Source organism: Taeniopygia guttata, chromosome 1 (assembly GCF_048771995.1).
Source record: "Taeniopygia guttata chromosome 1, bTaeGut7.mat, whole genome shotgun sequence".
In the NCBI taxonomy this organism is placed as follows: domain Eukaryota; kingdom Metazoa; phylum Chordata; class Aves; order Passeriformes; family Estrildidae; genus Taeniopygia; species Taeniopygia guttata.
Window position 1 is genome coordinate 14,187,426 of NC_133024.1, and position 24,496 is coordinate 14,211,921.

At 45.6% G+C, this 24,496-nt stretch overlaps 1 protein-coding gene and 1 long non-coding RNA gene across 3 annotated transcripts; one reads left to right on the forward strand and one right to left on the reverse strand.

Annotated features, from left to right (window-relative positions):
- The first annotated feature begins 345 nt into the window (after positions 1 to 345).
- On the forward strand, positions 346 to 19,146 carry GJA5 (gap junction protein alpha 5). 2 transcript variants are annotated; one of them, XM_072923714.1, is made up of 2 exons: positions 346 to 896; positions 16,300 to 19,146. In XM_072923714.1, the coding sequence occupies exon 2, from the start codon at positions 16,347 to 16,349 to the stop codon at positions 17,457 to 17,459; it is 1,113 nt and encodes a 370-aa protein (XP_072779815.1). In that variant the 5' UTR covers positions 346 to 896; positions 16,300 to 16,346; the 3' UTR covers positions 17,460 to 19,146. The 2 variants fall into 2 exon arrangements, with proteins under 2 accessions (XP_072779815.1, XP_030119155.1); XM_030263295.4 differs by lacking the exon at positions 346 to 896 and adding an exon at positions 4,061 to 6,019.
- LOC140682245 (uncharacterized) lies at positions 898 to 6,770 on the reverse strand. Its single transcript, XR_012053670.1, has 2 exons — positions 6,451 to 6,770; positions 898 to 1,109 (listed from the first exon to the last, which is right to left on the reverse strand). It is a non-coding gene; the product is annotated as an uncharacterized lncRNA (long non-coding RNA).
- Positions 19,147 to 24,496: the final 5,350 nt, after the last annotated feature.

A 24,496-nucleotide genomic window follows, 5' to 3' on the forward strand; every position in this document is an offset into this window, starting at 1 on the left:
CTACTCACAAAGAAAAACACAAAACAATCATTATTTACATGAACAGTGTGCAAGAAAATTCAGTTAAAATATGTAACTATCAAAATATATAAGAACTTTTGGAAGAACTTTAAAACTCTCAAAAAACCAAAGTGACAGGGACTGGCCTGTGAATGCAAGTCCATTCATTCGATAACAAATCCCACAAAAGACATTGCACTGGTGAACACCACGAATGGCTCACAGGCCAACCTCTACCAGTTAGCCATCTGCTCCCTTCAGATATTATTTTATGGCTTTCCTTTGTTTTCACTAAGGCCCAAACAGGAACGAAATTGTGGGTCCTGTAGCTAGCCCTTTTAAATAAATAGTTCTGCCATCACTCTAATAAGTTTGACAAGTTGGTCACAGGCCCTGGGCAGGAAGCTAATAAACTTCAAGTTGCTTTTCTATTGTTTTCCTAAAACAATTTGACTTCCTTTCTGATAGCCTCAAATTCCTTCAATAAAAATAGAGTAGCTGGGAGCCAGAGGAAGAGCTGAACCTGAGCCAAGCTGTGCTCACAATGCCGCCTGCGTAAGATCACATTTTATCCTGGTCCACGAAGACCCTTTAAAAGAATAGCAGGCAGACAGCTGCCAGTGCGTGTCAGGAACAGCTCAGGGGTGAGTCCCCCCCAGCACTGGTCCTCCAGGCTGGAGGGGATCTCCAGGCAGTGAGACAGTGTCAGAGCACAGGCTGAGCTCCTGGGAGCTGCCGGGGTTCGCTCAGCCTGCCCGCAGTGCCCTCCCTCAGACACTTCAGGATCTCTTCTGGGAGCCCAACACTGCCACAGAGGTGCTAAAGCTCACCCACCCTTCAGTCAACTTTACCTGCTCCTCTCTCTACCTGTGCAGGCTCAGCAAAAAAAAAAAGAGGTAAAGATCTGTTCTTTCTTTTCTTCTTTTGGAAACATATCTATGGATATATGCATACACATATATTTCTGTCAAGCAGCAATTCATCCAGCTGGAAGTTTGCAGAGCAAGATGAATGTTTGGTGGCTAGGTAGATGAGGACTCCTTGCTTTAAAATTACTTGCTGAGCTTTTGGACAAATCCTTTATGCTCTCCGTGGTCTGGTTCCTCCACCTGTAAAACAAGGAGAGTGTTTATAGGAGCTGCAATTTCATTATCATCTGCAAAGCACTTCTCAACTACTCAAGAGATGCTGCAGAGTTGAGAAGTGGAGGCAGGGGGGGTGAGAGGGCCATACTTTGTTTCCAGTAATATAAAGCTGACAGCTGAGCATTTACTTTGGGATAGATGGCAATTTCTTCTCAGTGAGATGAAAATCTCCTCCAGTTTTTCTTGCTGAAAACTTAACTGGCAAATGAGTTTGACACAGGGTGATATTTCACAACTGGCTGTTTGTTGTTTCCTTTTTTCTCACTCTGTGCTGGTATGGTACTCTGGTTTGGGAAGATGAAAACATCCATCCATACAGTATAATTTGGGGTTTTTTACTAAATGAGGAACTGTGACTATAAAATTGTTCTTATGCAGGAGCCTTTGCTACTCCTCTTCCCTTGGGCCCAGCCTGTCCTTGGGAATTTGCCTCCTGCTGGAGGATGCCTTCAAACTGTCTCTAGAGGTCTAATGTATAACAGAGAACTTCCCTCTCTGGCCTTCCCTTTCAGTCATCTCCATGCATGAGGATTTGAGATAAAATGTTTCATCAGGAAGGTACCATCCTTTGGTGCTTTGGAGAAGGTACTAAGGTGCTTTAGAGAGGTGCCTGTCCAGCATGGCACATTATGAAGAACCAGATTAAGTGCAGTGCAGTAAGAGGTGAACTCAGCCACTGTTGGGTGGTGTTTTTTTCTGAAATTCCCCAATGAAGTAAACCTGACATCCTCCTCAAGGACAAAAGTCCTTCAGACAATCTCTTTCAGTTTTCACATCTCAAGAGAGCATCCAGCTGCATTTGAAACAGCCTTCCAGCAAAGCCAGGTGCTCTGGGAACCTCTGTTTTATGTGAAGAAACTCATATGTGACCTCTCATTTCTACTACTGCATATCTTCTCCATGCATTGTCTTGGCTTGCTATTTTTGTTTGTTTGAATCTCAGGCACAGAGTGAATCCCTCCACTAAAAATCCTTGGGATCAATGCTGAAAAACTTATCACACAAACTCTGCTCCAGATTTACCTGGCTTTTGTATGCAAGGGTGCAGATCTGATAAGGCACTAAGCAAGTACAGGAAATAGAATAAAAAGGGACCTCTTGGCTTATCAGGTTCAGTCCCTTTGAATAACGGGCAAGTACAAACCAAATGGCCTTTTCTAAACTTACTAAACTCTGTCCTAAATCTCATTAGGTTTCCACCCTAACTTGTGCTGCTAAAATGCTATTCCAGCACCTCCTTGCCTCCTCTGTTGCTTAGAAACCTTCTGATTTCCAACCTAAATTCATCCATGGCCAACTTATATCTATTTATTCTTGTGCCACATTGTCCTTTAGCTTATGTAGCTCTGCTCTCTCCTGAGCACTTACTTTCCCAACCCCCAATCCCTAAAAGTATTTATAGGCAGCAAATCTCTCCTCTCTTAACCTTTGTTCTGCCAGACTAAGTAACTAAGCTCCCTTATAGTATTCACCCTGCAGGCACATCACACCGTGGTTTAATTACTTTGTGTAGCTGCACTAGCATGAAATTCAGTGCACAATAATTAATGCTGAAAAGCTCAAACTGGTAGCACATCTATTTTCAAATCAGCTCAAATATCTCTGTGCAGTCACTGCTGTGACAGATAAATAAGCACGGTGTTGGCTGAGACACCTTGATCCCTCTGACCACCCCACTGCCTCCCTCTGCACCTGCTGCAGGCTGGATATCTTCCTTGCATGTGGGGAAGCAGCACTGCAGAGACTATTTTGGAGAAGTCTCATCCTCTTGGATGACATTACTTCCACTCACTGCATCTGGAAATACTGCTACATCCTCAAAGTTGGCTTACCTTTTTCACCCCATGAACTTTCCCCATCTCTTTCTCCTGGAAGATGGAGATTCTGGTTACTCTTCAAAGAAGCTCCTAGGGTGTGACTTTGCACTCTCCCACTTAACCTCACATGATCACTCCAGTCATAAAGAGCCTTCAGCTGTGGCAGTGATGGAATCCGCCTCTGCCCTCATGATACCTCCCAGCTTGGTTTCACCAGCAGATTTCATTAGTATTTCTATGTTACGTGCCAAGGTAATTAACAAAAATATAAAAAAAAGATCAGTCCTAAGAGCAATCTTTAAGCAGCCTCACAGATAATTTCCCTTCAACCTATTAAGGAACTGGTGTATCAATTCTGTCAGTCTCTTACTCACTTGAGGATTTATTTAATAATCCCTGTCTTCTTCAGCTGAATCTTCTATATTAATTTGCTTCTTCTGGGACACCATATCATACGGTTTATTGAACTCCAGGTAGGTAAGGGCTGCTCTGTTTCTTTTACCACAGGGGTCAGGAATCCTAATCCAAGAAAGCTCTTAAGTTTTGATCAAAAGATAGTACATATTGTTTTATTTTCCCTTTCCCTCCCAGTTTTATTTCTGCTTTCCTTCAAAATGCCTTGCACAGCATCACAAACTGCTGTGATCTTCAAGCTGTCAGCTGTTCTCCTCATTCCCACTATCTGGGGCAGCATTGTCTTCCACTTGCTCTCCTCACTCAAGTCAGACAAGTTTTGCATAACTGGTTCTTGCGGAGGGAAGTCAAAATTCTTCTTCCTTGCTAAAGATTGAGCAAACCAGCTATTTTTTCTAGCTGATGGGCTGGAGAAGCTGCCAAGACTCCTCTGTTTTCCCTTGAAGAGGATGCAGTAGAGAAGGGATGACATTGATGACATCTCTAGTACCCTTTCTGTCTTTTGCCTCCTTGTCTGCCTTCTACCATTTCCTTTCCGTGCATCAAAATCCAACTAGTTACCACTAGCACCAAAACAGAAAGAACTCTCAGCAGGTACCTCCTGTGCATCGTGCATTTGTTGGACAGAAACCTTGTCCCCTCCCTTCAGAACTGTATCTGAATCCTGCTGGATTCAGGATTACCTCTGTATGCCACTCAGGAACAGCCCTTGGGCAGGAAACACAAAGGAGTGAGCAGGGAGAATCAGACCTGATCACCCTGAGTGTACAGCAGAGTGTCAGCCACGCAGGGAGGTGAGTGCATTTCAGACAGCTCTCTCACAGGACCTGTCTCTCTACAGCATGTAGAAAAACACTTGACAAGCCTTATCCCTAGCCTATCCCAAAGCCATCTGTGAGCTGGACCTGCATTATTAACACCTTTTTTTTTTTGGACACTTCTATGATGAATTCCTTGACAATCTCACTGGCATAAAATCAACATGAGTTTACATAATAATGCTTTGTGAAATTACTCTAAAAAGACAAAAAAGCTGGAATGATATTCTCCTTCCCATGAATTTCCATTGCAGATACACAACTGCCACACAGGAGAGGGAGAAACAACTCCAGAAACATTTCTATTTTCTTAAAAGCCACAGAAGGGCTTTCAATAGCTAGAAATGAAGCAGCATGTGACTATAGATATCTCCATAGCAGGAGGTTACTGAGCTGCTCTGGGATTTACTGTGGGCTCTTTGTCCTGCATCTGCACTAACCATCAGTGAGGATACAGCCCTCCTGGAAAAGAGTTGCATTCCTAACTTCAGAGTGACAGTGTCCACACAGGACATGCTTCAGAGAAAGCCTCTGCACAGAACTCTCCCTTTGTAGACTGGCTTTCAATATTGTGACTAAAGGAGGCATTAAATTAGCTGGAGAAAAAATATTATAAGAGTTGGCCAGCGTTGTGTTTTAGTCCCTGGACTGCTTTTATTTCATGATCTACACTCACTGATGCATGGAGACCACCAGGCAGTGTTCTGGGTGGGAGATATCTAGCCTGGGAAGGATTGCTGGAGGGATAACCACCAAAGCTTGTGTGCAGCAAGTTGATTCTCAGGTCAGCAGAGTCTTCTCTGCAAATCTTGCTTTCCTGCCACTGATTCTTTGAGACCTTCATCAAAGCCAGAAGGCATCTCTGATTCTGCCTCCTCACTGGGCCATTCCTGATGTGCAGGAATCGGAGGCTCAACTTGACACACACATGAAATAAAAGACCTTCAGACACTTGAGAAGTCAAAAAACATTTTTAAGAGAGGCCCAAATGCTCATGAGTCTGACTGTGTGCGGGAAAGTGGTGGTAGGGTGGTGTGACAAAAAGCACCTCTCTTGACAGCCAGATTATTTTCTACTTATCAGTAAGGGGGCATGTAAAAAGTCTCTGGGAAGCATTTGGTGCCCTTTAGGACAAGGCTGCAGCCGTGCTGGGCCCCTGGTCCAAGCCAGCAGAGCAAGTTCTGTGTGATTTGAAGAGGTGGAAGACCCTGCTCCACATGAACTCTACTTTGCCAGATTAAGCTTGAACGAGTCAGAAACATGTCCTTTGTTGGCTGAATTGTCTTTTGTCTTGCGTGGAAAAAGCTTTCTAGGGTCTGGCTGGACTAACTGGAGGGCAAGGCTGTCTCTTTTCATTTGGGGAAGGCTTAGACCATCGAGTGTTATCTGTGGGAAGATGTGCAGAGGAGCAGCAGGAGCAGGGGCTGGAAGGGACTGCGCGAAGCCGGCAGCGAATGCATCCTGTCGGCATGAGGAGGGTGGCACAGGGAGAGGCTGAGAATGGAGAGGCAGGAATGAGATCCATGGTCTTTAAAGGAAAAACAACAGGAAACCAGGTTTGAAAATAGAAAGATTAGTCTGGAGGGGGTGGGAGAGACAAGAAAAGTAGGTGAAGAAAGAAGAGGGGGAAAGGCGGAGAGGCAGTGGGGAAGACAGAAAGTGACACTGAAAGGGGGTGGAGAAAAAGAGAGGAAGAGAGAGAGAGAGAACCATATTAAAGGAATAAAACGAAGCAACTGAGGAGAACGAGGAGTTCAACTTCACTACAAAAAGGGAAACTGCTAAAGCAAGGAAAGGAGACTGAAGACAAGACATTGGGAATCAGGTAAGCAACCATAAGGGGGAAATAATAGAACTGCAGGAGTGCGGATGGTAGATCAAGTTATTACACTCAAGGGGAAAACTGCATGAGGGGAAATAGGGATTTGGAGAGGCAGGAAAAGAAGGTTGGCCAAAAAATAACTTAAGAAATTTACTTTTTCTTTCATTTTCTCTTCCAAACATTCCCACTAGTAACATGGTAGGCTTGGGACATTTTAAAAATTAAACTGTTTTGCCACAGGCAGCTACAGAATTAACGAGTAACTTCCCTGCAACAAGCACTGATACCAATAGATTCCAAGGAATAGGAAAGCATGATAAGAGCCCCAAACATCCTCCCTCAGACAGTCTAAAGTGCAAATTGCCATTTCTGTCAGATCCCATTTCAACATGCTGTCAAGCTTCTCGGGGGACAGTGGTGAAGGGAACTCTTACCAGGAGAGGCTCTTGGAGTATTAATGCTTCATCAAGTGTCGGCATTAACCACCTGAATTCTGCAGTGCACAGGATGCTTTCAAAATATTGCAGTTTCTTCTCCTTGAGAGTACTGTGTCCTGGCTGCTGTGTGACATGGAGCCTGGGAGTGTAACTCCAGTGCAGAGAAGTGCCTTGCTGGTATCTCGCAGTCACACGTTCTGTGCGCGCCGCCAGGGAATGAATGCCTTTCTCCTCCATCCCCACACTGCCCGTGGCAGCCTCAGCAAGGAGGCACACAGACCTGAAGGGACAAATGTCCTCTCCCACAGCAGCAGCTGCTGCTTCTTTTTATTTGCCTTCCTAACTTTCTCCCCCATTTTTGTACTTGCAACAGTTATGCAATTACATTTCCACAATTTAACACTGCTTTTTCAAAGAATAGCCCACCTGGAGAATATGGTACCCCCGGAATACACCCACCTGGAAAGAGGCAATCTCAGTTGAGTGTAAAGGCTGCTAATTGCCACCTCAGATCTCTGGTGGCTCCTTTGATTTCCTGAAGGGTCATTTGGCTGTCCATTTGTCATGTCTAAGGGGCTTTGTGGCATTCTGGTTTCAACAACTCAGGTAAACTGAGGCAGTGCCCCTGTCCCTCAAGTACCATAACAACCTTTAGAGGATAAGTGGCTTTTCTGGACAAATCTCACCTAAAAAAGTCCTGTGCTGAATGAGCCTTAAGCATTGAACTCTCCCTCCATGATAATAAACCTATCAAAATTCCTTGATGAAGCAGTGTGGATGAAAGTTTTCCCCTACTGCTGCCTATGTGTTCTTCTCTTTAAAGAACTTCATGCATGTAACATGTGTGCATGTGTGCATGCAGCTAGGAGCAGCTTAAACAGTTATTCAGAAGCCTCACATTATTTAGCATTTGTATCAGGAGCCAAAAAAATCTGCATTTGCTGCTATTTTCAAAATCTACTCTGAGAAGAACACACATTTCTAACTTTGTTCCCCTTTTCCTTGGGAGCAGAGCAATACTTTAGGAGAATTCCTGAGGCTTCAGGGTTTAAAATACTCATCAGCCTCTGGTCACTTGGGAACTATGTTAAGTATTCCTGTTACTATAAGTATTTGGGGTTGGTTGTTGGTTTGGTTTTTTTTTTTTTTTTTTGGGTTTTTTTTTTCCACTCAACAGTATATATTATCACAATATTTTTAGTATTATATGGGCATTAAAAAAAAAAATTAAGCTCTGACAGAAAATACAGAACTTCATACCTTAGCCTGTCTTCTCTTTTTGAGCTTCAGACAGATTTCACACATTTTGCACACATTTGCCCACTTTCTGACTTCTCTTGCAGCTTTGAAAATAGACAAGGAAGAATTAGTAATTCAGCACTACCCTATGCCATTAGGGAGCACAGTTTGGAGACTGCTCCATGCTATTGTAAGAGGCACTAGGATAGAGGCTTGAAGTTAGAAATAATTCCCACAGGTCAACAGAAATACTTAAATATTTGGGGGGGGAGGGGGGATCAATTTTATTGCTATTGATAAGCAACAGAAAGATCTCTGTGAGCAGTACTCAGTATGCTAGTTCTTCCCTGAAACAAAGAAATATTCATGCCACACAGCATGCAATGAGCAGAGAGATGCATCCTTTTAAGTCTCTCTAGTGTATCTTTGAAGAGAGGTCAGGGGGTTTTAATGTAAGAACCACGGGGTTTACACTTATATTTCTGCCTTTCTCCATTTTTTATGTCATTATGAACATGCTTTGAGAATGGCTGAGAATTTCCATATGAAACTGCTGGCCCTTAGAAGCAGAAAAGCTGACAGATGCCTTGGTCAGGGCACAGGGTGGCTTGGAAAGTGAAGCAGTCTGGCAAGGGTGATGCCTGCAGAGCTCCAGGGTCTTCTGCGGCACTCAGATGTCTGGTGAAGAAAGGAGAGAATAGTGGGATGGGAGAAAAACTGTCTCCAGTTTGTAATCAGATAAAGCTATCCAAGAGGACTGGGGTTAATTCTTGCTTTTAAGTCCAATTTCCTCTGTCATGATGAGGCAAATCGCTTAAGCCACATTTACCCACAAATGCCCATTTCTTGTCTTTTGGGTGTCTGACTTCTACATGTGGTGCAACTCGTGGAAGTGATAAACTCTCCCACTCCAGCACAAACCAGACAGAGCTCTGCTTTGAATACACATTATACACTGCTAAGTACACTGGAAAAAAAAAAAAAGCACCAACAGATTAGCCACATTACCAAAGAGCTTCCAAAATTAATGAACAGTTTTTATCTTGATCTCTCACTGCCTTAGTCCCTCAACTGCACAGCTGATCTAATACCATCTCCTCACCTCTGGGTGGTAATGAAAATAAGTAGATTTATAATTGTGAAGCAATCAGATACTGTTGTGATGAAAGCCATAGGAAAACCCATGAGGAAACTAATAATTCTGTCTTTAGAGCTGGACTTGAATAATATACAGTAAATGAGGCACAGGCCACCCACTGAACAATGAGGAGAAAACAAAACATTGAATAGCTGCTGTTCAAGAAAGCCCCCGCCAGGCTGGCACAGAACAAGGCAGGCATCCTGTGCAAAGAATGAGGTGACAATGTGAGGATGTGGTTAAGGACTCTAAGAGGCACAGGCACAAAGAGATTGAATTAAGATTACTGAGAACAGTAACCCCAGTATTTCCTAACTCCCTACTGCTGAGCTTTGCCAATGTAGTATTAGCTGGTTTCAAAGGGGGTTGTATTTTTGTGCATATATATATGGTGCATACACTACAAAAAATAATCTTCTCACATAGCCAGACTGAGGCAAGGATACAGCAATGGGGCTGGAGTGTGAAAAGAATCCTACAGATTTTTGGAAAGAAAGAAGAAATGAGATTTGATAAGGTAGTAATAAGTGAGAAATAGATAGTGGCTGAAAATTTCCCCTTTCTAAGGCTGAAAGAATTAGCAATTTGGGTGCTGTGTAGTTAGCTGGTCAAAACTGCCAAAAAACTCAGGCAATACTCTCTGGGGTGAGCTTGAGTAGGGAAACCACAGGGAACTGATAGGCAGGGAGATACTGGGGTGAGAGGAAGGAAGAAAGGACGGGAAAAGTCTGAATGAGAGTTCTCTCCTTCTCCCATTACCTCTCCAGTCTGTTTTATTTCAGCACTATAACGAGTTGCATCTCATGCAGTCTGTGAACCTAAAACCACATGGGCAGGTTTAATTGCTGCTATACTGTGCCCAGTGTGAAGCCTGCCATCCCTGAACATCTCCTTACACCAGCCTTCCCCACGGACTGAGCAGTGCTTGGGATCAACTTCTCTCAGCAGAACTCAGGGATAGCATTTACTACAGCAGCCCCCAAATTTCTCAGCTTGGTTTTGTTTTCCAGAGCTCCCTATGCCCTCTTTGGCTATCTCCTCACTTCTGCTTTGCCCAATTTAGTCTCATCTGCAATTTCATACAGGTCAACTTCTCTCTGCAAACAGAAATACTGGAAAGAGCATCAAGTTTCCAGAATTTACATTAGAGAGAGGATTTATGGTTCTTTTTTTTTTTTTTTTCCCTAGAAAAAACACAGTGACCCTTCATTTAGTTTATCCCAAGTTTATCCCACATCTGTTGTTGTCTCTAAGGACCCACATTTCTCTAAGACCAAGAGAGAATCCCAAGAGAATTAGAAGATGCTCCCTGCATTTTAAATGTAAGCCTGGATACCACTATCATGTAACCATTTGGTGCCAGCTTTTCAAATATAGTGGGATAAATTCATCCCTCAGCTTGACTCATCTGAGTTCAAGGTCTCTTCTGTTCTTGGTCTCCTGAGACTACATCAGGCAGAGCTTGGCCTTAATATTTGGATATATGAAAGTACAGGGGGAGGAATAGCATTAGATGTTCTGGACAGAAAACAAATAAAAATTCAACTGACTGGGAGTCTGCACCTTCCACTATCACTTCAGATGAAAATATTCTACATATTATTATCATCTGTGTGTGTAACACATCCCTGATGTACACACTTGAAGGTGTTGAGTGATTCCCCTCTGTCTGTGTCCCTCTGTGCATCAGGGTTGTGTGCCTGTGTGTGCAGGAGGTGACGGGTCATTCAACTCCCTTATCTTCTCACCCACTCTCATTTTGTGAACTCTGAGATTTTCCACATTTGGAGAGGAGGGGAAAGCACACCTCGTCAAGAATAACAAGCTGTCTGCAACTACAAGTAGGGCCAGTGGTCTGGATACCAGTATGACCCTTCCAGAAATTACAGTGAACTTGGGAGGAGCAGAAAAATAAGAAACATTGGATATCTGTCTTCTAGGACAAGAGCTGTTAACACAGAGCTGCTCTTCTCCATGAGATTTCAGCTCTAGAGTCAAAGTCACTCTGACACTGGCTCAACACAGGATTTTGAACCCAAGGAATCAGAATGGAACCTATGCAAACATGTCAATTATTTTTCTTTAAAAGCATAAGTACAAGGCTATTTATTCCAGGTTCATGTGCAGATCAGAGTTACAAATTTGGCTAAAGAACTGGCCTGGTTCAGGCAGAAACTTATCATAAGCACATGCATGCACAAATGAAGCCAGAGAGATGGTGTTTGGACAAAAATGCCTAATGGGTTGTTGCTCATCTATGGTATATCCATAGGAAGGAGCCAGTGCCAGTAAACTCTGAACAAAAAGATATCTGCTGAGGTGGGCTTTAGCATCACAAATCCTCTGTAATCCAAAGCACCACACCCACTCTGCACAGTGCATTTCTAACTCTATTCATCATTTAATGTTGTAAGGCACATGTCACCACAATGCAAAACAAAACAAACCAAACAAAACACCTCTGGTACTGCCAGGTGTACCCTCTATAGAAGGGCAGCAGGACAGGGTTTTCTTTCAGGTAACCAAGTCAGTGTTGTTTGAGGGCACAGGAGAGAAGGGCTGTGGGCTTTAGAAGCAGATATGCAGTAGAAGCAGTGTTGTATTGCTGTCATGAGGTTTAAGAGGCAGTGCTGCATAGGAAAAAGGACACAATCTCACAAGTCACAACCTCTGAGCTCTGTCCCCAAACTGTCTCTAACACAGTGACCTCAAACAAACAGTTTGTCCCTTCTGTATCCCAGTGACCACCATCTGCAAGCAGAGGTGACAACATCTGCACTGCATGGGATGTTGATGCTACTAACAAGGAGCTGGAGATCCTAAAGTAAAGCAGCATTAACCAACCTCCAGTGCAGAGCTGGAAGTGTCCTTCCCAAGTGCCTATAGCTGTGAATGCACAGTTTGGCAGTGTGGGCCCCACTCCTGTCTGGCTTCAGCCTAACAAGTGTCAGCACAGGGCAAAGATCTCTGCCCACACACCCACCACGATCTGTTGTGCCACGTGCTGGCCTGGACCTGTATGAGATAACACAGATGGAGGGAGGAAAGCCATGAGCAATTCTTAGGCACTGACCATGCCCCAGCCAGCCTGGATGCCCCACTGCAATGTCACTGCTCACATGTCCAATACCCAGAGGAGACAGCTGCCTCCTCACTCAGTAGTTTGGAGGGGATGCACTTCTTGCACAGCATCCACACACAGCCACGTGTCTGGAATGTGAGCTTCTTAAAACACCCTGGGCCCTCCACTTCATTGTGAAATCTCATTAATTCCCAGAGACACACATTTGTACCTGATCGAGCAAACCACAGAGACTGGGCAAAAAGGCAATGGCTTTGAACCCAAAACTTCCCCCCTCCCTGGGAACTGTGCTTGCCTCACACAAAGGAGCCCTCCCCAGAGAGCCTCTCCACGTGCCCCTGGGATCTGCCACAGGGAAGAGGTGAGCCCAGCAAGGGAGAGCAGAAACAGTGTTATAATCAGACTCTCCACTTTATTTTAGAAACATCCCGCAGAGATGGCGACCTCCTGTCACCTTCCTTGTGGGAAAAGCTAGCTTGAAGTGTTGAGCTCAGCTATTTATATCACTGCTGATAGTCTCAAAGAGGGGAAAACTTTCTTCCTAGTGACCCCCAGGGAAATAAACTCATATAAAGTTGATTGCACAGGAACAGCCCTCCTGGCTCTCTGGTGTGGATTTGTTAGCTGTTCATCAGAGCCCTGGCTAGCTCCAACCAGAATGAGCATGCTGGCTGGAGCGAGCAGCAGTGATGTGAAATGCTCCCCTGTCCTTCAGAGCACATGGCATCACCAAGAGGATGGGAAAAACTGCTCAGAGGGCAGCAGACACTTCCCCTCCCGCAGATAAAGGTAGTGCTAAAAAGGAATGGCAGAGAGCAGCCCACGGCTGGCGAGCCAGCCTGGCGTACTAGCAGGTGCCCTCCCCGCTGGGGTATTTTTATCATGGAATTTGGCAGTCACAAGGCAGCCCAGAGCTGAGCAGACTCCATGCTTGGCCTGTGGGGTGATGCTCAGTTTTCCTCAGCTTCAGTGGCGTTCCAGGTGATGACTGAGGCAGGCTGGCCACGCCGCTGGGTCTGTGCCAAGCTGCACTGCTCTGTGTCACACACGCTTCTCCCGGTGCCAGGGTCCCGTGATGGTGCCCAGCTCCCGTGTGGATCCGGGAGAAAGCATGGAAGGGCAGTGGCACAGACTCATGTTCGTGAATATGCATGACCCCGCTGCCAAGACTGTCTTCTACTAGGTGCTGAGAGCCCACAAAAATACCCAGAGGTGTTTATTGCCCAGTCACACCAGAGTGAGACAAAATTTGTCCAACTGAGCCCAAACTAGGAATATAAAAGGCCGCAGATGCTCAGTCACTGAGAGGTCAAAGCATGTGAGGGCAACAGTAGTCTGGGACTGAGGAAAAGCAACTATATGGAAAATTCCCAAGAATAGTAAAGCTATGAGGAGAAAGGCTAGGTCAGGGGCAGCTCTGCATAGCCAGGAAAAGCTGTCAGGAGGTGACAATCTTTCTTTTCTTGCTGGCAGCAAAGAACTAGATGCTCTCAAAGACCCTCGGTCTGGCGCTGCAAAAATAGCTCGCTAATAAGTATCAAATGTCTAAGCAAAAAATGGTGCTCTAGGAGGGAAACTCCTTCTCTTGCCAAAATCTGTTCCCCTGTGGCCACCCACGCCCTTACAGCAGCCACCTCAGCTCTCTATGGGGCTGTAGCAGGATGATCAGGCAGCACCTCCAGGCAGTCCCTTCTTTGAGACGGTCTGTGCAGGGGAGGGCAGAGGAAATGTCCCTATTATCTAGCCTAAGCCTCATGACTGCCAGTCTCAGATCCTTCTGATTTACAACCTCTTGCAATATTCTGTGCATGTGTGAGACAGGTAAATTGTTGTTCTTCTTGCATCCATTAACATTTTTTATTTCTGGATTCCTCTTGTGCTGATGTTTGCTTTACTTTCTGTCCTGCACATCCTGATTTTTTACAATTTGCAAGTGTCTAGGCTTAGTAGCCATCCCTGGGGAAAGCAAGCTGTTACAAAACCCCAAACAACCTGCACATAGCAGAATGGATGGGAAGAGGGGCTCAGTTTATGATTGTACTTTCCTGTGGCAGTAAGTAAAAACAGCCTGTGCACGTATGTGTTCATATTTACACCACCAAGTAAGGTGAAACAAGAAAAGGCATGTGTAAACAACATAAACTCACCTGGAGAAGTGCTGCCTTGTAAGGAATGTTCCACACATGCAGCTGTGCTACAGCACAGTGATGTTGGACACCTAACACTGAGCTGTAGGTAGCTGGTTGCCTTCTCTGCACTCTGGGGGAAAAAAAGCAAACACACTGATCTCAGTGCCACACTCTGTAAATATTTCCCATCACTGATTTATCTGCCTGTATTTAATCCCCTGGTGCTCCTGGAATGAAGCCATATGCAAATTTCTCCAGAATGCAGTAACTGCGCCAAAGCCATTTCAGAAGGTAAGGCAAACCCACACATTCACCAGTTTCCACCAGTGCAGACAAGAAGAGTCAGAAAGACCAGATGATTTCCTGTGTTACTGCTCCTCCAGCTCTGGGCTGGCAGCAGACCAAAGCTTCTGCATATGCCAAGCAGCCACCAGGATCACCATCAGCATGTTTGCAGCATGTTTGCCTGGGCAGGAAAGCACCAAACCCCATCCTTTGCTTCCTGTATGTCCCTTCTCCCTGCTCACATGGCTTCTGACAGCGGTGGGGTACAAGTAGCCACTGCCCTGTCTCCTTTCCTGGCCAATCCTCACCTTCCCCAGGGCAGCCCTCAGCAGCACCAGGAATTTGAAGATTCAACTTTTGATCTTTGTCCCATCCATCCTTGTAGCTGGACACAGCTGCACAGGAACAAACGATGGGATGAATTATGGTGTGTGCTGCTACACTAAATTATATCACTCACATAACTAGAGGAGGGGATATTTTTCCCTCAACAAGTGTATCTGTTCTCCAGCTTTTGCTCACAGGAAATCTACACAATATTGCTACAGTAAATTTTCAGCTTTTAACAGTGTCTGCTCTCCACAAATGTTCTTTGCACTATAAAAATAATTGGCTCCTAAAGACAGGACAAGGAACAATAAAGGAGAGTTAACAATTTGGTCCCTGTGGCTTTGGGATTTACCTTGACTAGTGCTTTTAATATTCCATTATGATGATTATTTTTACACTTACTTATTAAAATGCTATTTTCCAAAAGAATGACTGTGGGAGGACATTAGCTCCAAGGTAATAGTGCACACTTTATAGCACCCAGCCCTTAACTCTCACCAGGGAGAGCTTTGCAATGCCCTGGGAAGGTAAGTATGGTGAGCATAACTGGATTAAATGATTGCTCAAGCACTCCTGCAGAGCCCCACAACAAATGGACTAAGCCTACGGCTCTCTTTTTATCCATCAGGTTAAGTGACTGGCCAGAAACAGTCAGAAACAAATGTGAAGCAGGCTCTCCTTCATTTTCACATTGCAATCTTTCTTCCAGTCTAGCAAAACTTTCCTGTCATCAGACCACCTACCAACAGCACTTCCCAGGAGTTGCTGGTCCTTGGGAGGCACTTCAAAGGAGGCTTTTTTCTTTGTCTGTTTCATTTGAACTGTGAATTTTCCTCATGATTTAAGAAAAGCAGAAGGAGCAAGACCCACCATATAGATTTTGCAGCAGTTGCCTCTCAGAGAGGTATGACAGGGTGGCAGCAGATTAGGTTTCCAGAACTGGCACAGCCCACCAAATTCTTTACACTCCCCTAAACATTTGCAGTGTGTAAATGAAACACTTGCAGCTGAAAGCACTGCAAAACCAAAGCAAAACCTACAGACGGGGAGGAGGTGGGCAACAGAAAGGTTTTCACTGCGCTTCAGTGGTGGCACTGAGCTCATAAAGGAAACCCAGAGCTGCACACACTTCACATTCCAGGTGTTGGTGCAGGTATTACACAAAGGCAACATCTGAGTGCCACTGCTCAGGCCAGGCTGTAGATTCCACTCTTATCTCCCAGGGGATCAGCCCACTAAGGATTTCCCAGAGTGCAGTCTACAGACAGATGAATGCTGCTTTAACTATCCAGTCCACAGAGGATGCAATATGCAGACTACAGTGAAAGGATTTTCTGAACCAAAAATAAATCTGGCTCACCCTCAAGGTTTTGGGGACTCATTTAGCACGCTGTAGATGAGTTATGTAAAAAAAAAATATCACTTTTTGTTTCAGTAGCTGAATTTAAAAAGAAATCCCAAATAAAACACAAGGTTTCCAGCAGATGTGAAACAAAGTTTTCAGCAAACCAGACATCATTCATTTCAGGTAAAATGAAAACATTTCTTCTGACACAAAACAAAAAAATCCATTTCACTCCATCCATTACCAGCTGGGCATTTCCTAACCCTCCTTAGGACCACTGTCTGTTTTCTCCCAACAGAGGCTTGCTCAGTTCTCAAGAATTCTCACCCCTCCTGGTGAGCAGAAATGGGGGAGTGGAGTTTCCTGGGAGACTTCCTCGAGAAGGTCCACAAACACTCCACAGTGGTGGGGAAAGTCTGGCTGACTGTGCTCTTCATCTTCCGGATGCTGGTGCTGGGAACAGCCGCGGAGTCCTCCTGGGGGGACGAGCAGTCTGACTTCATGTGTGACACCCAGCAGCCCGGCTGCGAGAACGTCTGCTATGACAAGGCCTTCCCCATCTCCCACGTCCGCTTTTGGGTCCTCCAGATCATCTTCGTCTCCACCCCGTCCCTGGTGTACATGGGCCACGCCATGCACACGGTGCGCATGGAGGAGAAGAGGAAGATGAAGGAGGCAGAAATAGAGGCCCGAGAGAACAAAAACGGTGGTGACACATACTACCAGCAGAAGTGCTCCGTGGCAGAGAAGGAGACCAAGCTGTCTGGCTGGGATGAAGCAGGAGGCCAAATCATACTCAGGGGCAGCCTGCTGAACACCTACGTCTACAGCATTTTGATTCGAACTGCCATGGAAGTGGCCTTCATTGTGGGGCAGTACGTCCTGTACGGGATCTTCCTGGAGACCCTGTACATCTGCCAGCGGGCACCGTGCCCCCACCCTGTCAACTGCTACGTGTCCCGCCCCACGGAGAAGAACGTGTTCATCGTCTTCATGCTGGCTGTGGCAGTGCTCTCCCTCTTCCTCAGCCTGGCCGAGCTGTACCACTTGGGCTGGAAGAAAGCCAAGGAGAGGTGCTCCAGGTCTTACAAAGCCAGCCCCAGCACAGCCCCCGGCAGGCTGGAGTCTGCCCCGCAGGCGGACAGGCCGCAGATGTACACCCCGCCGCCGGATTTTAACCAGTGCTTGTCAAGTCCCAACGGGAAGTTCATCAGCCCCTTCAGCAACAAGATGGCCTCCCAGCAGAACACCGCCAACTTCGCCACCGAGAGGGTCCACGGCCAGGAGGATGCTGCTGGGGAAGGGCCCTTCATTAAGTCCAGCTATGTGGAGAGTCCAGAGGTGGCCAGTGAATGTGCAGCACCTGCCTTCCCCGAGAACTACTTCAACGAGAAACGCCGGCTCAGCAAGGCCAGCCGTGCCAGCAGCAAGGCAAGGTCGGATGATTTGTCTGTGTGACCCGTCTCCAGCAGGGATGAGGAGAAGGAGCTGTCCCAGCGCTCAGTAAAACTTGTGCAAAGTGGACTCCAAACTCTCACCCCTAACCTCCCTGTTTTAATATCCTCTCTCTATCCTGTCCAGACAGCACCCCTCACAGCTCAAGGCAAGGGCAGCCACAGGCACTGAAGAGAGACACCAGTCTCAGAATATGAAGCCCTCAGCTGTATTTTTCACCATGGGACCCACAGGGATTAGAGACTCCCCACCCTTAGCCTGGCAGAGCACAGGCCAGCAGACTCCTGCCCAGTGAGTATCCACTGCGATACTGTATTCAACAGACTGACTAGACCTCTGCATCTTCTCTGGTCTCTGTTCAACATTTGCAACATCAAATCATCAAGCTGTTTCAACATCAGCTTGGCAGTTATACTGAGCTGAAGCTTCTCTCACCTGCAGGGAGCAGAAACACACAAGCTGGTTTTCTGAAAGAGAGATTTTCTCATCTGCTTCATTTTGGCTCTTTCTAACCCTCCCTTTCTCTACCTGAGCCCAGCTATTTTATACCAGTTTACTTAGAAAATAAATCCTACTTGAATTTTTGACACTGTGTATATAACAACTCCTCCCCATAAATAAGGACATCTGTGGTCTCCAGTGCACAGCTGCCTCATGTCTAACATTGGAATCCCTTCCTCATTCCTAAGTCAGCAGAGCAGACTGGCCCCAGGGAAATCACTCAGATGACCAGTTGATGCAGACTGGGGAATTTTCCCAAGATACTTATGTCATCAATCCTAAGCAAGACATTCATTAACAGAAATAGAGACTCTGTGAGAACAGATATCTCACAAGTATCATGTAGAAACAAAGTGGTTTTCCCCTTTTTGAAACTCATCTTTCAAGCAACCTGAATTCTGCTGAAAGGGTGCTGCCAGCTGCCCACTTGAGAGAAAAGCATCCTCTGTTTATCTGCAGAAGAGGTACGGCCTGTGTCTTCTCACCAACCTACCAAAACACTTCAGCATCCTCTGCAAGCAGAAAGAGTCCTGCTCAGGTCCTGCACATCATTCTGCTCTTGCCTGCCCTCTCAAGCTTGCCAGCCAGTACAGGTCAAGGTTTTTGTCCCCACGGCAAGTCTCTGCTCTGCCACCAGGCTATCCTCTCCACTCATCCTTAGCACACACAGTGCTAGAAATCAGCCATGGACAGGGTCTTTCCACTGCTGCTTCTCAGAGCAGCCCCTGGGGCCTGAGGCTGCACTGTGAGTCTGGTGGGTGAGGTCTGCAGGCAGCTCCCACTCCACATACATCTCCTCAGTGCAGAGCTGACATCCCTCTGTTAAAGATCTGATAAATAGAGCCAAGCTGCTCCCTGTTGTTTACCCTGCACTGCCCTTTCAGACACAGGCCACAGCTTCCCAACACCAGACTGCACAAGCAAATGGCCTGGGACCAGCTGATGAAGGGACTGAGCCATTCCCTCTCTTAGGGCCACTGAAAGTGAATCCCTGATCCTGATACACAGCTTTGGTACAGCTCCCTGTACATTTAAACACACATTCACACTCAGATGGGGGAAACCATGTTTTTGTTTGTAAGTTTTTATATATTTGTATTTTTTAATCCTGAAAAGACCTGTGTGTTTTCCTTAGCATGAGATTTTAGTCAGTCGTGTCTAGGTTTCTCCTAATAAAGTTCAAACTCCATCTCTCCTTGTGGATGTTTCTTCTCTCACATGGCTGAGAATGAGCTGCTAGCAGGGATCAGGCTGCCTGCCAGCCTCTGCTGCTCAGAGATCATGAAAATTCCCATTGCCTAGAGTGGCAGGAATGAGAGGAGGGTTTGGCCAGGGGGATAAATAATAAACATCAGGAAAAGATTGATTGACTGGCTAACAGGAACTCCCCCCCAGCTCCCCTGCCTGCCTCTGCATTACCAAGGAAGGAGGAGCTGGGCAGGGAGCAGAGCTTCCATCCTCTTGCAAACACTTACTCCCTGCCTCTCCTTGCATATCCCAGCACGCCTCTGTACCAGAGAGGACACCTGTGATGTGAAGCCAACTCAGCAGGAAGAGGGAAGCAAAACCTGTCCCCCATGCATCTGATTGCTTGTCCAGGCAGTAACTGAGCCCTGAAGTCTTTTTAAGAGACAAGGCCTTGAGAGAATCCATTGCTAACCATCTCCGCAGCGATCCTTTGGGCACCCAAATCTCTCAAGATCTATTTGCCCAGCCCAAAGAAATTCATTTTCTTCCTTCAGTTATGTCCTTCCTCTGAAATTTATCCTTTGCTCTCCCACTTTCCAACTTTCACAAGCTCCCTCCTTCTGGCCTTGGATCCCCCTGTCCACCCAAAGGAAGTGCCCTGCTTCACTTTCTCCACAATCTCCCATCCCGTGGGACTCTGCAGGCTGGGAAGCTGGATACCAATAAAGTACTGGGTCTCAGCAAGGAGCCAGAGAGGGCACATAAAGAATGAATCCAGAATTCAATGAGGACACCGGGACAAGGACCTTTATCTGTGTTAGAAACTACAGGGACCCTTTAAGATTAAGGAGCTGCAGTTTGGGGGTTTTCAGCTCAGGGGTGAGGATGCCACCTGAGCAGCCACAGCCCCACAGTGCAGCAAGAAGGCAGGATTGGTCCTGCAGAGCCTGGGTTTGAACTGGCATGTGTACAGCCCTGAGCATGCCTGTCCCTTAGGGTGCCACCTTGCTGCAAGAGACAGGCAACAGGGAAGTCAGGAGCACTTGGCTACAGAGTGACATTAATGTTTAGTAAAGCCACTCAAGCATGAACACAGACCTTATTTAATAAAGTGTTTGTGGTTTAAAACAAGGATTAGCCCAATCTTTAAAAACTCTGAGCTACAGTCTCTGCTGGAGGGCAAGCTAGAGCTGTAAAAAAGAGGACAAGGATCTCCTCCGTGCTGTCTCAGACATCTGTGATCCAGCCACGTTCACAGGTGGGGTTTTGGTGATCTTTGAGACCAGAGGAGTACAACCATCCCAGCTCTTTCTCATCCTAGAGACTGAATGTATCAATGCAGAAAATTTCACCTGCCACCCATTTCTTAATGCCTCCAGGCTTCTGTCTTCTAGGTATAACAAGTGGGGGATATTTGATGGATGGATGTTTGCACTAGCTGACAGATCATAAACTTGTGATTCTTGGAGCTCGCTTTCAAGGCTGGCCAGGCTGTTACACCATGATAGGAGCACTTTACTACAGACTGACCTGTCCTTTCAGACAGATTTAGTATATATTGCTTTGTACTAGATGGACAATCTTATAGTAACAACTTGAATCAGCATTACATATTAAATTCAGCCCTTGGATAGGTACTCAATCTTTAAATGGCAGCATTACAAAGACAATGCTCTGAGAGGGAGGAAAGAGGAAACATGAGAGTTTTTCATTCTGTTCTTGCCCCTCTTTTCTCCAATTCTACCTGCCGGGACTCCTCAGACTCTCAGAACTGTGAATTCTCCAGCAACATATGGAACCAAAATTTGACAGAAATGCCAACCTCAGTTATTTCCTTGGTCAGCACACCTCAAACCATTTCCTCCTCTAGCTGATGTCTGAAGGAGCCAGAAGTCAGTTCTGATCTACAGTCTTGTGCTGATCAGCTGCTGAGCCTGAGATAGGAAGACAGAGAAATGTGTTTCAACAAGCCTTTAAAAGCAGAAATACTTAATCCTATAAAAGGAAAACCTATATTTAAAAATACATAGAATGCCAAAACTAATAAAGTATTGAACTGAGACAAGGTCATGCCTCTGAGTTCTTCTCCATGAACAGCACAGTGGGACAGCTGAGCAGGCTAAGAGAAATTTGAGGGAGAAATTGAGGGAGAGGTTTAAAAGTAATGGCTGATCTAGAGGATGTGGATCAAGCAAGTTGTTTCCTCTTTCAGAATGTGTGGGCAAGACAATACCCAAGCAAATTCAGTGCTAATAAAGTTTCAGACTGTTAGAAGAGAATAGGTAAGAAGATGACAGACTGCACAATCCCCCTTCAAACACTTTTCCATGAGACATCACTGAGGCCAAGGAATTAGGAAGACCCAAACTCCAAAGAAGAAAAGCACTGTGTGTACACAGGAATGAGACCATGCTTGACTGGACTGCAAATGGCCAAAGAAGGCAGAAATTCAGAAGTCAAAAAGCCAGCGTAGCATAGCAGAGAACCTGACACACAGCAGTGGCAGGTACTCCAGAGCAGCTTTCCTGCTGGCATTGCTGCCTCCTGGGAAGCCTGGGACTAACACAGGCCAAGGGGAACTGCTGTTCCCAGGGGAGCTCCCTTGGGAGGCTCACAGCAACCACGCAGCGTGGCCAGAAGGCTCTAAGCACCCCTGAGGGAATCCAGCACCTCCTCCCAGCAGGGGTGACAGGAGGGGACCCTGTACAGGGCTGCTGGCAGGTTCTGCACACAATTGTGAATAAAGAACATTTCAGTGATTAGGGTTATTGGGGCACTAGCGGTATGGATAGACTAAAAATGAGGATGGAGAGTGGCAGCTCTATAAGACACACTTTGTAGGGGGAAAAAACTGTGACTTTGAAGTGCAAAATTAATAGCTTTGCTTTTGCCTGAAGTGTTCGTTGCTTATACGGTCTAGATGATTAAAGATCTTTCTGGGGAGCTTGGGAATTGCAATACCATACATATATAACTTTGTCATGAGAATCTGATGACAGAAAAAGAAGGAGGATCAAATGAGCTTGTAAGACTCACTGCAGCCAAATAATGCAGAAATGCTTCATTTTTCCTCCAGTGAACATTGGTTCACATTTTAAAAAATGAATTTGCTGAGGCCACATTCACATACCACCACTGGTTTCCCACAGACCTTTGAGCAATTGAGTTTGACGGGCAACAGAGTTCTCAGAAAGTAAATGTCAGTCAAGCAAACCAAATTTTAAATTCATATGGGCCAATATCCACCCCAGAGGCAGCTCTGTGCTCCTCCAGCCCTCAGGAAGCAAAAACAATATTGTGTAACCAATCCAGTGCTGTGTATCCAATCACAAAACAAACACACCTCCACTGGAGACTTTATGCAATAAATACTTACCAAAAGACATTTTAAGGACAGTTAAATGCATTTAGATTAGAAATAGTAAACACCTAAGAGAACTGTGATGTACTGCCTGGTGGAAATAGTGGTTACAACACCAAGCCAAGAGTTCAAGAAGTGTTTGGACAATTATGTGATTCTTGGGGTGTCCTGTGCAGGGCCAGGAGTTGGATTTGATGAGCCTGATGGGTCCCTTCCACCCCCACATATTCTATGATTCTGTGGTTCTATGATTCTATGAACACACTGCAGCACCAGCATAAAACCCACTCCCCTGTCCTCTAACATGCCAGGCTTCATAGCCAACCCCTTAACACAAACCCACTGGTGTCTGGGGGAATAAAAGCAATCATTCCACGTACGTTGGAAGAAAGTATTCCCCCAGAGCAAGTCAGAAAGCAAAATGCAGAAAAGCTGCAATATTTACATATTCCTTTAAAATTATTCCCTGACTGAGGCCTGTAGGACTGCTACATTAAGTCACTCTCCTCCCTCGGGGTGGCTACATTTTATTAGAAGATTAGGCAGTTTTTTCTCTTTTCATTTCTGTATTACAAACTCTGTTTGGCTGCCACGTGACAGGCAAGAAAAACAACCCCTCTGCAGCATTTGCAGGAGCAAGACCAAGTCTGCTGCAGACCCCTGCTATCCTTTGAGAGGACATCTCCACCTCTGGGGCTGGATCACAGCAGGGAGCTGCTCAGGAATTACTCAGATTCAGGGTCTGTGACTCACTATTCATATGCAAGGGCTCCTCTTTACTATAAAGTTGTTTTAGACAGGAAGGGGTAAAGCAGATGGGGCCAAGCTAGGGGTCAAAATGAACTGGTAGGGACCCACAAGAGAGTTAAATTTCATGCTCTTATTGGACATGAACATAATCTTAGGAAGGCATGTCAGTGATGGTCAGCCATATGACAATATAAAGAATGCAAAAGACACATTGGAAGATTTTCCTAGAAACTGGATATGGGTGTGTGGCTATGACATTTTTATCAACAGCCCCAGCAAAACCCAACACTCTCATATTCAGCTGCAAGCAGGGTTTCACTAGAAATCATGTTAACCACCCGCTCCTACCCTTAAAAGGAATCAGATTAGCAGCAAGAGGCAAGCCTGAGGTCAGAAACTTGCTGCTATTTCTTTGGGTTTTGGAGTAAATGTCGTGCCAGCTCTTCGGCCTGGGAACAAAGTTTGAGGTTGAAAAGTGCTTCTGACAGAACCAGTTTGATGTGTGCCAGGCTACAGGCAAGACTTTTCAGAAACAAGAGTCCAAAATTAGACATTGCAAAATCATGTAGTCCAGTGAAACCATGTTTTCTTTCTCACCTTGCTTTTCTTCCACTTCAGCCCAGACTCAAGAAAGCACTTGGGTACACATACATAGCAGAAATTACCACCATCTTTGCTGCATATTCACAGAAAAATGCACTTTCTTCCAATTCATATTAGCTTTCACATTCAGTTCAATTCATTTTTTCAACCCTTGCAGATTATGAGAACTCTTTTCTCACCTGTTTTTTTCCTCTGAAATGAAGTTTTGGATTATTTTTTCCCCTTGAGGCCTTGTATTTTGTTAGGATATAATTACACTTTGCTCTCCCTATGTCTAGCTTCACGAGATTCATGTCTGACATTTCCAGAGAAATGCCAAATTTGAGGACTTTCTAAAAGTTCATTAAAGTACTCGGTCCTAAATCAACAACAAAGACATTCATTAAACGAAAGAGAACTTGGAATATTCCTCACTGATTCCTGATGCATATCTCTGACCACTCAAGCACGTCACAGTGAGGTACCTGAGAGCTCCATATCATCAAAGGAAAAAACATGATATACTTTATCCCTTTTCCTGCCCTAGTGCACACCTGGCACACTCCAAAGCACTCCTCCCACGCCCCAAATCAGGCTGCCATCACACCAGGTGCATTTCTAAGCAAGCAGCGAGGCTGCAGAGCACATCCACCTCGCA

What these genes read in the sequence shown, in the direction of transcription:
- GJA5 (XM_072923714.1), top strand. Translation starts at nt 16,347, where the DNA reads ATGGGGGAGTGGAGTTTCCTGGGAGACTTCCTCGAGAAGGTCCACAAA.